This window comes from Oncorhynchus mykiss, chromosome 4 (assembly GCF_057628025.1).
Source record: "Oncorhynchus mykiss isolate SJ-2025 chromosome 4, ASM5762802v1, whole genome shotgun sequence".
Lineage (NCBI taxonomy): Eukaryota > Metazoa > Chordata > Actinopteri > Salmoniformes > Salmonidae > Oncorhynchus > Oncorhynchus mykiss.
In genome coordinates, this window is record NC_143025.1 from 801,750 (window position 1) to 816,871 (window position 15,122).

Below are 15,122 nucleotides of genomic sequence, written 5' to 3' on the forward strand. Positions count from 1 at the left end.
CATTTTTCCTCATTTTCCTCAACTCTGGCAATGCTGCTTGCAGCTTAAATGCAAAGCTGGTGAGACCCTATTGTATTTGTTGTGTTGTATTTGTTGTGTTGTATTTGTTGCCGTTGATTATTATTTTCCTTCTTCTGCCAATCGGTGAAAAAAATGCTAATTCCCGTGAGATGGTAAGGCCTAGGGGGTTGCAACCCTGTCATGCGACGCCATGGCAATTGGCCATATGGTGGCGCTATAACAAGCTATTCAAAATTAAACTTTGAAAGCTCGATCTCCTTAATATTCCTTTCGAGCTAGTCCTAAAATTCGCTATATTCTGTAGGTCACCTTCCTCACAATATAGATTTTTTTTTCTCCAAAAGGACCCATACGTTCCGGTAAATGGCCTTTTTGAATTTTATGAACAACTCTTAAAACGCTTCTCCTTTGCCACCAAATGACCAATCTGCACAAAACTTGATACATGGAATCTATGGACCAAGCGCTCACCAATTATGTTTTTCCAAGATAGCATCTCAAACAACATGGCTGTGTCGTGGACGTACAACACGGAACACTCTTAAGTCAATATTAAATTAATCGGTCTTTGTCAGCAAGCTGGAGAGGTCACAGTCAACCTTAGATACACAAAGTCCCGGTCTGATGTGCTCTCTAGGGAGTTCCTTACATATAGAGGCTTATGTACTGCTATCTAAACCTACATAAACATAATTCATTGGTTCCTACACGTGTCTCCCCATATTAACTTAGAGGACATATTCTGGGCGTTCTGACAGATGGTCCTGAGGAGGTCATGACGCCTCCCCTCATGTCTGAAACACTCCTTGGTTACTGCCTGTGCTTGGTAATGACACCAAAGACAAGATAATATTCTAATATTCAAGGCTGTCTCTTCAACATTTTCTTCACAGCTGCTACTGACCAATAAATATTCATGTGGGCGAGGTCTGGCACATAAATGCATATAAGTCCAACACGGATATTCATCATATTTCAGCACTGTCGAGACTCAACAAATCAAACACTCAGAGGCGCTATAACGGCCACATGTTTATCTCTCTTGATATGTTCATCTCAGGGATGAAATGTGGCAAACGTGCTCAGGGATATGAGTCCGGCTTACCTGTTAAATATGGTTTTGGACACTGTTTATTTTTTTAAACCAATAAATCCAGAGTTTTCCCAGCCCAAAATAAATTGAGGTGTGCAAGCATAAATTAATCAATGACTTCCTCCCACCCTCTTCCCAGGTGTGGCGCTGGTGCGTGTCCTACCACACCAGGAAGTTCCGTGACAGCCTGGCTCCAAACTACTACGAGACCTTACTGGGTGTGGCCAGAGACAAGCCTAATCCCGCCTCCAAACAGATAGAGCTTGACCTGCTGAGGACCTTACCTAACAACAAACACTACTCCTCCCCCGGCGCCGACGGAATACAGAAACTACGTAATGTCCTGCTAGCCTTCTCCTGGAGGAACCCTGACATAGGATACTGCCAGGGACTCAACAGGTACATGACTACTGCAGTACGACTACCATTCTATTACTACAGCTATAGGGCTATATGTCATACTACTAGTATATAGGGCTATAGGGTTATATGTCATACTGCTAGTATATAGGGCTATATGTCATACTACTAGTATATAGGGCTGTATGTCATACTACTAGTATATAGGGTTATATGTCATACTACTAGTATATAGGGCTATATGTCATACTACTAGTATATAGGGCTATAGGGCTATATGTCATACTACTAGTATATAGGGCTATATGTCATACTACTAGTATATAGGGCTGTATGTCATACTACTAGTATATAGGGCAATATGTCATACTACTAGTATATAGGGCTATATGTCATACTACTAGTATATAGGGCTATAGGGCTATATGTCATACTACTAGTATATAGGGCTATAGGGCTATATGTCATACTACTAGTATATAGGGCTATAGGGCTATATGTCATACTACTAGTATATAGGGCTATATGTCATACTACTAGTATATAGGGCTGTATGTCATACTACTAGTATATAGGGCAGTATGTCATACTACTAGTGTATAGGGCAGTATGTCATACTACTAGTATATAGGGCTATATGTCATACTACTAGTATATAGGGCAGTATGTCATACTACTAGTATATAGGGCTATATGTCATACTACTAGTATATAGGGCTGTATGTGGACATACAGCCCTATATGGACATCAGAACAGCGATTACTCACCACGAACTGGCAGAAGCTTTTTTTTTCTTTAATGAGTCCGATGAGCCCGACGTGAAGGACATTCTGCTTTCCCGGGAACAGGCCCAAATCCCCGTAATTTGCATGAAGAGAAGACAGAGAAATAGAGGGTGGAGGTCGGGGTGACTTCTGAGGATTCGTAGGCTATCGAATAAACTACCTTCCGATCTACTAGCTAACATGAAATCATTGGAAAATAAAATCCACAACCTATAAGGAAGATTAAACTACCAACAAGACATTAAAAACTGTAAAATCTTGTGCTTCACGGAGTCGTGGCTGAACGATGATATTATCAACATACAGCTGGCGGGTTAAACGCTGTATAGAGGATAGGATAGAACAGCGGCGTCTGGTAAGACAAGGGGTGGTGGACTATGTATTTTTGTAAATAACAGTTGGTGCATGATATCTAAGGAAGTCTCGAGGTTTTGTTTGCCTGAGGTAGAGTATCTCATGATAAGCTGTAGACCACATCTGTATTTTTTGTAGCTGTCTACATACCACCACAGACCGATGCTGGCACTAAGACCGCACTCAATGAGCTGTGTTCTGCCATAAGGAAACATGTAAATGCTCATCCAGAGGTGTCGCCCCTAGTGGCCGGGGACTTTAATGCAGGGAAATTTAAATTCGCTTGACAAAATTTCTATCAGCATGTTAAAAATGCAACCAGAGGAAAAATAACTCTGGACCACCTTTACTCCACACACAGAGTACAAAGCTCTTCCTCGCCCTCCATTTGGCAAATGGACCATAATTCTATCCTCCTGATTCCTGCTTACAATCAAAAATTAAAGCAGGAAGTACCAGTGATTCGGTCAATAAAAAAGTGGTCAGATGAAGCAGATGCTACACTACAGGACTGTTTTGCTATCACAGACTGGAACATGTTCCCGGATTCTTCCTATGGCATTAAGGAGTACACCACATCAGTCACTGGCTTTATCAACAAGTGCATTGATAACGTCATTCCCCACAGTGACTGTACGTACAGGCAACATTCTCACTGAGCTAAAGGCTTGAGCTGCCACTATTAAAGAAGCGGTACTCTAACCCGGACACTTGTAAGAAATCCTGCTATGCCCACCGACGAACTATCAAAGCCCCTGTGGCAGGGCTTGCAAACTATTACAGACTACAAAGGGAAGCACAGGAGCGAGCTTCCCAGTGACACGGGCCTACCAGACGAGCTAAATTACTTCTATGCTCGCTTCGAGGCAAGCAACACTGAAGCATGCATGAGAGCATCAGCTGTTCCGGACGACTGTGTGATCACGCTCTCCGTACCACTCCAGATAACTAGAGGTGCTACTATATATGTTGTTTTCAACACCGCAGCTGACCCTGTGCTGTTCCCAACCTGTTGTTTTCCCTAATCTTCTGTCAGTGCTATGATCATCAGTGTTCTCATCTTCCAGGCTGGCAGCCATAGCTCTGCTGTACCTGGACCAGGAGGATGCTTTCTGGTGTCTAATCACTATCGTGGAGGTCTTCATGCCCCAGGACTACTACACCAAGACCCTGCTGGGATCACAGGTACACTACTATACCACTACTACACCACTACTATACCACTACTACACCACTACTATACCACTACTATACCACTACTATACCACTACTACACCAAGACCCTGCTGGGATCACAGGTACACTACTATACCACTACTACACCACTACTACACCACTACTATACCACTACTACACCAAGACCCTGCTGGGATCACAGGTACACTACTATACCACTACTACACCACTACTACACCACTACTATACCACTACTATACCAATACCCTGCTGGGATCACAGGTACACTACTATACCACTACTATACCACTACTACACCACTACTATACCACTACTACACCAAGACCCTGCTGGGATCACAGGTACATTACTATACCACTACTATATCACTACTACACCACTACTATACCACTACTACACCACTACTACACCAACACCCCGAGTGTGTGTATGTGCGTATCCCACAACTGTTGAGAAGGAGTAAAAGATGTTAGTGACAATAGAGGATGATTCACAACAATTGTTTGCTAATATAATAATTACTTGCAATAATGTAATTTTGGTAATGGCGAGACTGGTGAGAGGTAAAATCCTTTTTATAAAATGCCTACATTACTACAAATATGAATAGCTAATTATGGAAAACAAGAAACAGGATTCTTAAAATATATATATATTCTTTTGATGGCTGTATATAATACAAATCGAGGTGAGGGCGATGGAAATGCGTATTGCGGTTCATCTACTTCTGTTCTGTAAATGGCACTGTGTGCTCTTTTCGAAGGATGGATCCCGGTCTCTTCAGGGCTCTGAGATCCGGGGGGTCGGGGATGGTCTGCCGGGCATTGGGATGACAACCCAACTCAGGATGAGGAGGGGTTTTAGCGGGTGGAATAGTGGGGACCCATTGGAGGTTTACTTAGTAGCAATGCAAATATAATGGTACAGCTATATAGATACTCAGTCATCATGTTGTTTTTTTAATGGTACATTTACAAACATATATTTTGATAAATAGAATTGAAAGTTGTCTCATTATGGTAAGTGGTGAAATAAGTATAGCCAGTTAAAATTGAAAAGGCGATCAGTATTTACCTGGCTAAAAGAGAAGGATTATAATATCTATTGTTTACAGGAAACCCATTCAACAATTTTAAATTAAGTTTTGTGGAAAAAGGACTGGGGGGTGAATATATTTCTCCCATGGGCAAAGAAATTCAAAAGGGGTGATGGTTTTAATTAACAGTAATTTTGATCCAAATGTCCAAACAGATCAAGGTAGATCAGATATGGCTTATTAACCTATACGGTCCGAATAATGATGATCCAAGCTTCTTTGAAAATATATATAAGAATCTATCAACTCATTTATCAACCCTACAAGCAACACTAGACTCTATTATTATGGTGGGAGATTTTAATACGGTTTTAAATACCTCTATGGACCAGAAAGGAAATCACACTACAAACTATCACCCTCAGGCACTTAAGGAAATCATGAATGTCATGGATATATTGGAATTAGTGGATATATGGAGGCTTAAATACCCTGACCTAGTGAGATATACACTACTATAATACTTATTTTCCACCATAATTTGACAATAAATTCATTAAAAATCCTACAATGTGATTTTCTGGATTTCTTTTTCTCATTTTGTCTGTCATAGTTGAAGTGTACCTATGATGAAAATTACAGGCCTCATCTTTTTAAGTGGGAGAACTTGCACAATTGGTGGCTGACTAAATACTTTTTTGCCCCACTGTATATATTTATTGGAATTGGAATGGATGCAGACAATTACATTGATGGAAGCAACATTCTTTCTGCAATATTAAATTGATCCTCCCCTTAAATAAAAAAAAATATATATATTTTTTAAAGCCCTTAATTGTCTTCGTTATTCATTATTTTATTTTTTTTATTATACAAATTATTTCGATACATATTCAGAGGCAAACATCAACCCAACTTACCTTAACTGTTGTTCCTTGATGGAGGTTCCTTGATGGAGGTTCCTTGATGAACCCCACTTCCTAAGAAGTTATTTGAAGAACCTTCTGGGGCTGTTTTTTCATTGCCAAGAACCCTGAGGTTCTTCGAGGATCTCAGAAGAACACCGGTTGAACCCCTAATGTTTAGTGTAAGCACAATTTAACCACTACACTAGAGCATCCAGAGGGTATTTTATTAGGATCCACCTTAGCTGTTCCATAAGCAGCAGCTCTTCCACACAAACACAATACAGAATGACATAATACAGAACATCAATAGACAAGAACAGCTCAAAGACAGAACTACATATTAAAAAATGTAAAGGCACAATTAGCCTACATATCAATGCACACGCACACAAACTATCTAGGTCAAATAGAGGAGAGGTGTTGTGCCGCGAGGTGTTGCTTTATCTGTTTTTTGAAACCAGGTTTGCTGTTTATTTGAGCAATATGAGATGGAAGGAAGTTCCATGCAATAATGTCTCTATGTAATTCTGTACACTTTCTTGAATTTGTTCTGGATTTGGGGACTGTGAAAAGACCCCTGGTGGCATGTCTGATGGGGTACGTGTGTGTGTCAGAGCTGTGTGTAAGTTGACTATGCTAACAATTTGGGATTTTCAACACATGAATGTTTCTTGTAAAAAATAAGTGATGTCTCTCCTCAACTCTTAGCCAAGAGAGACTGGCATGCATAGTATTTATATCAGCCCTCTGATTACAATGAAGAGCAAAGGTCTTTCTTAGCAGGACTTGACCACATGATTGGGCAATAATCAAGATAAGATAAACTAGAGTCTGCAGGACTTGCTTCGTGGTGTCCAAAATGCAGACCATCTCTTTGTTACGGTCTTTACAACCACTGAATCTATATGTTTTTACCATGACAGTTTACAATCTAAGATAACAACAAGTAGGTCTAGAGGTCTATAACTAAGGGAATGATTTGTACCAAATACAATGCTCTTAGTTTTAGAGATGTTCAGGACCAGTTTATTACTGGCCACCCAAAACAGACTGCAACTCTTTGTTGTAAGGGTTTCAGTGACTTCATTAGCTGTGGTTGCTGATGGGTATATGGTTGAATCATCAGCAAACATGGACACACATGCTGTGTTTAATGCCAGTGGGTCTGTGCAGCTGGCTGAACGTTTGATGTCTGTATGTTCTCTGTCCTCTCTGAGGACCACCGAGTGTTCAAGGACCTGCTGAATTATTGTTGGGGTTAGGGACTGAGGTGACCCCTGTATGTTATTTCACCTCTAGGTGGACCAGCGTGTTTTTAAGGACCTGCTGAGTGAGAAGCTGCCCAGACTCCACGCCCACTTTGACCTCTACAAGGTTGACTCCTCCCTCATTACCTTCAACTGGTTCCTGGTCCTCTTCGTAGACTCAGTGAACTCTGACCTCCTCTTCAAGATCTGGGATGCCTTCCTGTACGAGGGACCCAAGGTAGGCTGGATAACATGGTAGAATGGTTAACAACGTAAGATGATAGGATGGTTAACCTCTCTGGGATAAGGGACGCTGGCCAACATCCAGTGAAAATGCAGAGCGTCAAATTCAAATAAATTACTATAAAAAATTTAACTTTCATGAAATCACACATGCAATACACCAAATTAAAGCTACACTTTTTGTGAATCCAGCCAATATGTCAGATTTCAAAAAGGCTTTACGGCAAAAGCAAACGATGCTAAAACACCCGTTCCAACTCGCGCAACGTGACTACAAAATATCTCATAAGTTACCTGTAAGCTTTGTCCAAACATTTCAAACTACTTTCCTAATACAACTTTAGCTTTTTTTTTAACGTAAATAATCAATCAAATTGAAGACGGGATGATCTGTTCTTCAATTCCGGAGGAAAACAAAGGGTAGCGAGCTTTCAGGTTTAGAATTAGCGTTAATCTGTCATAGGAAGCTGACTTGGGTGTCATTTTACAGTGACTTTCATGGCTCTGTCTCTCCACAGATCATCTTCCGCTTCGCCCTCGCTCTCTTCAAGTACAAGGAGGAAGAGTTTCTGAAGCTTCAGGACTCCATGGCCATCTTCAAGTACCTCCGCTATTTCACCATAACTATCCTGGACTGGAGGTACAGTACTCTCAACCTACCGAATTCTCTCTGCGTATTGAGTCATGTCTGTCTCTCTGCGTATTGAGTCATGTCTGTCTCTGCGTATTGAGTCATGTCTGTCTGTCTGCGTATTGAGTCATCTCTGTCTCTCTGCGTATTGAGTCATGTCTGTCTCTCTGCGTATTGAGTAATGTCTGTCTGTCTGCGTATTGAGTCATGTCTGTCTCTCTGCGTATTGAGTCATGTCTGTTTCTCTGCGTATTGAGTCATGTCTGTCTCTCTGCGTATTGAGTCATGTCTGTCTGACTCATTAGAATGACCCGTAATACTGTGTTTACTGTAGATGCTGATCAAGTCTAATGTTGACTTTCTTGACAAATATGAAAACTAATTTGAAGTCTGTTGTGTGTCATGTGTATCTGTGTGCGTCTCTCTCCCTCCCTGCAGGAAGTTGATGAGCATAGCGTTTGTGGACATGAATCCGTTCCCCCTGAGACAGATCCTTAACCGCAGGACCTTCCATCTAGAGAAGGTTAGACTAGAGCTGACAGAGCTTGAGGCCATCAGACAAACCTTCCTCAGAGAGAGAGACACACACGCCGACGCACGCGCGCTGTGTAGCGACGATGAGGAGGACAACTAGCCAATCAGGGCCCAGGCCAACTAGCACATCAGTAGAGAGACTGACCACGGCCCCCGACGCACGCACGCAAGCTTTGTAGCGACAACTAGCACACAGCCTGTCAGGGTGCAGTGCCTGCAGACTCCAGCCAATCAGGATCCAGGTCTGTGTGATTCTATCGTATCACCTGCAGACTCCAGCCAATCAGGGCCCTAGCCTGGCTATCCCGCCCACCTTCAGACCAAACAGACGCTGTCATGAGTAATGACCCACCATGATGACCAGTAATATATATCCACATACTCCCCACTCTCTGCTACGCTGGACCTGTCACCTCCATGTTCTCCACATGCTGAACCCTGTGGCTTGGACCTGTCACCTCCATGTTCTCCACATGCTGAACCCTGTGGCTTGGACCTGTCACCTCCATGTTCTCCACATGCTGAACCCTGTGGCTTGGACCTGTCACCTCCATGTTTTCCACATGCTGAACCCTGTGGCTTGGACCTGTCACCTCCATGTTCTCCACATGCTGAACCCTGTGGCTTGGACCTGTCACCTCCATGTTCTCCACATGCTGAACCCTGTGGCTTGGACCTGTCACCTCCATGTTCTCCACATGCTGAACCCTGTGGCTTGGACCTGTCACCTCCATGTTCTTCACATGCTGAACCCTGTGGCTTGGACCTGTCACCTCCATGTTCTCCACATGCTGAACCCTGTGGCTTGGACCTGTCACCTCCATGTTTTCCACATGCTGAACCCTGTGGCTTGGACCTGTCACCTCCATGTTCTCCACATGCTGAACCCTGTGGCTTGGACCTGTCACCTCCATGTTCTCCACATGCTGAACCCTGTGGCTTGGACCTGTCACCTCCATGTTCTCCACATGCTGAACCCTGTGGCTTGGACCTGTCACCTCCATGTTCTCCACATGCTGAACCCTGTGGCTTGGACCTGTCACCTCCATGTTCTCCACATGCTGAACCCTGTGGCTTGGACCTGTCACCTCCATGTTCTCCACATGCTGAACCCTGTGGCTTGGACCTGTCACCTCCATGTTTTCCACATGCTGAACCCTGTGGCTTGGACCTGTCACCTCCATGTTCTCCACATGCTGAACCCTGTGGCTTGGACCTGTCACCTCCATGTTCTCCACATGCTGAACCCTGTGGCTTGGACCTGTCACCTCCATGTTCTCCACATGCTGAACCCTGTGGCTTGGACCTGTCACCTCCATGTTCTTCACATGCTGAACCCTGTGGCTTGGACCTGTCACCTCCATGTTCTCCACATGCTGAACCCTGTGGCTTGGACCTGTCACCTCCATGTTTTCCACATGCTGAACCCTGTGGCTTGGACCTGTCACCTCCATGTTCTCCACATGCTGAACCCTGTGGCTTGGACCTGTCACCTCCATGTTCTCCACATGCTGAACCCTGTGGCTTGGACCTGTCACCTCCATGTTCTCCACATGCTGAACCCTGTGGCTTGGACCTGTCACCTCCATGTTCTCCACATGCTGAACCCTGTGGCTTGGACCTGTCACCTCCATGTTCTCCACATGCTGAACCCTGTGGCTTGGACCTGTCACCTCCATGTTCTCCACATGCTGAACCCTGTGGCTTGGACCTGTCAGCTCCATGTTCTCCACATGCTGAACCCTGTGGCTTGGACCTGTCAGCTCCATGTTCTCCACATGCTGAACCCTGTGGCCTGTTGTGGATCAAAGCACTCTTGGCCAAATGTTTTTTCAATTACTTCCAATCTTTTGTAAATGTGTTAATCTGTTTGTTGTGGCTGAGGGACATTGAGCTGAGAGATTGACATGACAACCACAGTGTTATTCTGTCCCACAGCCATACAGCTGTGATTGCAGAGCTGGATCATGCCAATCTGAATCAGTATTTTTCTAATAAATCATTGTGCTCTTTTGGAGAGGAGGGACTGATTTGTATTCGTAGATAACCTGACTGCTATAGCCCTCTCAAAGTATAGGTAGGTGTGTTTCTTGTTTCCAGTTTGGTTTTGTAGGAGACTATGCTGTTGCAGTATACTATACAGTAACCAGCAAGCCTTGTTGGTAGCCCCTGTCTGTCTACGAAGCACTTGAACCACTTTTACCAAAACGTCTATTGATTGGCGCTTTACATAGAAACCTTGGACCAATAATAGTCCATCATTCCAGACTCCAGTACATTTCCAGAAATGCTGTCCCTCCCCTTCCCGTTGAACGAAGGATGAGGAACAGAGGCAGAACCCGGATTCACCTCAACCCTGTCACAGGGCAGGAGTTATTGTACTCTGCACAGCTTCAAGTCCCTCTGCGGTAACATACTGTCATATCACCATCACGTGGTGTTAATAAGGGGACATTTTATGAGGGAATCTACTAGTCTGAGTATCACCTGTCTTTCTCTTCCTGTTTACATTTTCCCTTTACTTTTTCTTCACTTATTTTTGTGCTTTCCAGACCCATCAAATGTTGTTTCTTCGATATTTGTTCTGAAATGTTTCGGCACATCTACACTGACTAGACCGAACATTAGGAACCAGTTTCTAATATTGAGTTGCATCCCCACCCCCCTGTTGCCCTCAGAACAGCCTCACATGGTTGGGGCATGGACTCTACAAGGTGTCTAAAGTGTTCCACAGGGATGCTGGTCCATGTTGACTCCAATGCTTACCCACAGTTGTGTCAAGTTGGCTGGATGTCCTTTGGGTGGTGGACCATTCCGGATACACACAGGAAACTGTTGAGCATGAAAAACCCATCAGTGTTGCAGTTCTTGAAACAAACTGGTGTGCTTGGCACCTACTACCATACCCCGTTCAAAGGCACTTAAATATTTTGTCTTCCCTATTGATCCTCTGAATGGCACACTTACACAATCCATGTCTCAATTGTCTCAATGCTTAAAAATCCTTCTTTAACCTGTCTCCTCCCCTTCATCTACACTGATTGAAGTGGATTTAACAGGTGACATCAATTAGTGATCATAGCTTTCACCTGGATTGTCTGTCATGGAAAGATCAGGTGTTCCTAATGTTTTGTCCCCTCAGTGAATGTTTCCACTTAATTTAGTATTAGATTATTGAGTGGCCAACTATATCGAATGTGACTTTTTTTTTATACAAATTGAGAATTGTGGTGTCGCACAATGCAATATAAACAATGAAATGTTGTCTTACTGTACTGTGAGAGGTGTGTTTTCTCTGAGAGCTGGTCTCTCTAGGAACCGTCTGATGTCGAGTTGAGTGCTGTACCCATCCATCATGTTACCATGGTTTCGCTTACCTATATAGGTTTATTGTTTGACAGGATTGCACCCAGCATTAAAAACACAGGTTATACTCACTTTAACTTCACACACTTCCTGTTAACCAATCAATTTAACTTCACACCATAGCCTTCCTGTTAACCAATCACTTTAACTCCATACCCTTCCTGTTGACCAATCACTTTACCTTCACACCATACCCTTCCTGTTGACCAATCACTTTACCTTCACACCATACCCTTCCTGTTGACCAATCACTTTTTTGTATTTGTTCCAATGTTAATTTCTTTGATCAAGTATTGTATCACCTTGTATCTCAGCTGGTTTCTTTCTGTATTCCATAAGCTATCCCACTCCCTTGTTATTGCTGTTGTAAAGGATGGAGGTGTGTCTAACCCTGTGCATGACCACTCCTCAATCCTAACACTCTTTTTAAAGCAACACACACAATCATCTAGTGCCATTTGCAACCTTCCACAAAACCGCCAGGACACTTTCTCTTATATCTATGAATATTGAATATCATTTCCACAGAATTCGTATTCAACTGATCGTGACCGAAATGGCCCACTATCAACACAAAATATTTTATATGAGTTGTATGATCATCATCACCTAATAAACATTGTTATAGCTTACTGTGCACATTTGTCTTAATGCTGTTATGTACTTTCTACAGAGAAAGGATCCTTGACTTTTCCACATTTTGTCTCTGGCCTAAACACAATGTCAAAGTGGAATTGTGTTTTTTTACAAATGAATAAAAATGAAAAGCTGTAATGTTTTGAGTCAATAAGTATTCAACCCTTTTGTTACATCAAGCCTAAATCAGTTCAGGGGTACAAATGTGTCACATAATAAGTTGCATGTACTCACTCTGTGTGTAATACTAGTGTTTAACATGATTTTTTGAATGACTACCTCATCTCTGTAAGGTACCTCAGTCGAGCAGTGAATTTCAAGCACTGATTCAACCACAAAGACCAGGGAGGTTTTCCAATGCCTCACAAAGAAGGGCACCTATTGGTAGATGGTTAAATATATTTTTTAAAGCAGACATTGAATATCCCTTTGAGCATGGTGAAGTTGTTAATTACACTTTGGATGGTGTATCAATACACCCAGTCACTACAAAGATACAGGCCTCATTCCTAACTCAGTTGCCAGAGAGGAAAGAAACTGCTCAGGGATTTCACCGTGAGACCAATGGTGACTTTAAAACGGTTACAGGAGAAAACTTAGGATGGATCAACATTGTAGTCACTCCACAATTGACAGAGTGAAAAGAAGAAAGCCTGTACAGAATAAAAAAACATGCATCCAGTTTACAAGGAACTAAAGAAAAACTGCCCAAAATGTGGCAAAGCAATTCACTTTTTGTCCTGAACACAGTGTTATGTTTGCTACAAACCCAACACATCACTGAGTACCACTTCATATTCGCAAGAATAGTGGTGGCTGCAGCATCTTACAGGTATGCTTGTCATCGTTAAGGGTGGGAGTTTTTCAGGATAAAAATAAACAGAATGGCGCCAAGCACCGGCAAATCCTAGAGGAAAACCTGGTTCAGTCTGTTTCAGCATGACAACGCCCCATACACAAAGCGAGGTCCAGAGAAATGGTTTGTCAAGATCGGTGTGGACGAACTTCACTGGCCTGCACAGAGCACTGACCTCAACCCCATCGAACACATTTGGGATGAATTGGAATGCCTACTGTGAGCCAGGCCTAATCGCCTAACATCAGTGCCCCGACCGCACTAATGCTTCCATTCAGCCACAGCAACATGTCCCCACAGCAATGTTCCCAGAAGAGTGGAGGCTGTTATAGCAGCAAAGGGGGGCCCATTCCATATTAATGACTTCCCAGAAGAGTTTAGGCTGTTATAGCAGCAAAGGGGGGACCAACTCCATATTAATGACTTCCCAGAAGAGTGGAGATTGTTATAGCAGCAAAGGGGGTACCAACTCCATATTAATGACTTCCCAGAAGAGTTGAGATTGTTATAGCAGCAAAGGGGGGACCAACTCCAAATTAAAAATGCCCATGATTTTGGAATGAGATGTTCGACGAGCAGGTGTCCACATCATTTTGGTAATGTAGTGTATCAGAGGTGTGGACTGTAGTAGCTTGATGCATTGCTACAGTACCACTTACCACAACAACGGCAGAATATAGTATGATCCATTGCAGTCATAAGCGGCAGGTTGCCTCGCCGTTAAGAGCGTTGGGCCAGTAACCGAGAGGTTGCTGGATGGAGTCCTTGAGGCGACTAGGTGAGAAAAGTGTCAATGTGCTCTTGGTCCTGTAAGTGGAGCTGGATAAGTAATTCCCATTCAAGTCCAGGTTCTAGTCGTTGTAACTCTGTCCATCTCCTCAGCCGTGGCACAGGAAGCACAGCGTTGTCAAATAAGGTTGTGTTGCAGCGCTGTTCAGTGCCGCTAATGCCAGTGGTGTTACTACTACTGCTCTAATAGCTAGGTGGTGTTACTACTACTGCTCTAATAGCCAGGTGGTGTTACTACTACTGCTCTAATAGCTAGGTGGTGTTACTACTACTGCTCTAATAGCCAGGTGGTGTTACTACTACTGCTCTAATAGCCAGGTGGTGTTACTACTACTGCTCTAATAGCTAGGTGGTGCTACTACTACTGCTCTAATAGCCAGGTGGTGCTACTACTACTGTTCTAGTAGCCAGGTGGTGTTACTACTACTGCTCTAATAGCCAGGTGGTGTTACTACTACTGCTCTAATAGCCAGGTGGTGTTACTACTACTGCTCTAATAGCTAGGTGGTGTTACTACTACTGCTCTAATAGCCAGGTGGTGTTACTACTACTGCTCTAATAGCCAGGTGGTGTTACTACTACTGCTCTAATAGCCAGGTGGTGTTACTGCTCTAATAGCTAGGTGGTGTTACTACTACTGCTCTAATAGCCAGGTGGTGTTACTGCTCTAATAGCCAGGTGGTGTTACTACTACTGCTCTAATAGCCAGGTGGTGTTACTACTACTGCTCTAATAGCCAGGTGGTGTTACTACTACTGCTCTAATAGCCAGGTGGTGTTACTACTACTGCTCTAAAAGCCAGGTGGTGTTACTACTACTGCTCTAATAACCAGGTGGTGTTACTACTACTGCTCTAATAGCCAGGTGGTGTTACTACTACTGCTCTAATAGCCAGGTGGTGTTACTACTACTGCTCTAATAGCCAGGTGGTGTTACTACTACTGCTCTAATAGCCAGGTGGTGTTACTACTACTGCTCTAATAGCTAGGTGGTGCTACTACTACTGCTCTAATAGCCAGGTGGTGTTACTACTACTGCTCTAATAGCCAGGTGGTGTTACTGCTC

At 43.3% G+C, this 15,122-nt stretch overlaps 2 protein-coding genes across 3 annotated transcripts in view; one reads left to right on the forward strand and one right to left on the reverse strand.

The window, feature by feature from the left end:
* Positions 1-9,796, forward strand: part of tbc1d2b (TBC1 domain family, member 2B) — an 82,685-nt gene extending 72,889 nt beyond the window's left edge. For both annotated transcript variants that reach the window (XM_090230806.1, XM_090230807.1), the window contains 5 exons: positions 1,254-1,513; positions 3,682-3,799; positions 7,055-7,240; positions 7,764-7,885; positions 8,315-9,796. In XM_090230806.1, the coding sequence (XP_090086932.1) occupies positions 1,254-1,513; positions 3,682-3,799; positions 7,055-7,240; positions 7,764-7,885; positions 8,315-8,510 (882 nt within the window). In that variant the 3' untranslated portion in view covers positions 8,511-9,796. The remainder of the gene's footprint in view (positions 1-1,253; positions 1,514-3,681; positions 3,800-7,054; positions 7,241-7,763; positions 7,886-8,314) is intronic.
* LOC110521133 (uncharacterized) lies at positions 8,781-13,451 on the reverse strand. The gene is made up of 2 exons (XM_090230808.1): positions 11,996-13,451; positions 8,781-11,957 (listed from the first exon to the last, which is right to left on the reverse strand). Exon 2 carries the CDS (start codon positions 10,177-10,179, stop codon positions 8,806-8,808), a length of 1,374 nt encoding a protein of 457 aa, XP_090086934.1. The 5' UTR covers positions 10,180-11,957; positions 11,996-13,451; the 3' UTR covers positions 8,781-8,805.
* Between the last annotated feature and the right edge of the window lie 1,671 nt (positions 13,452-15,122).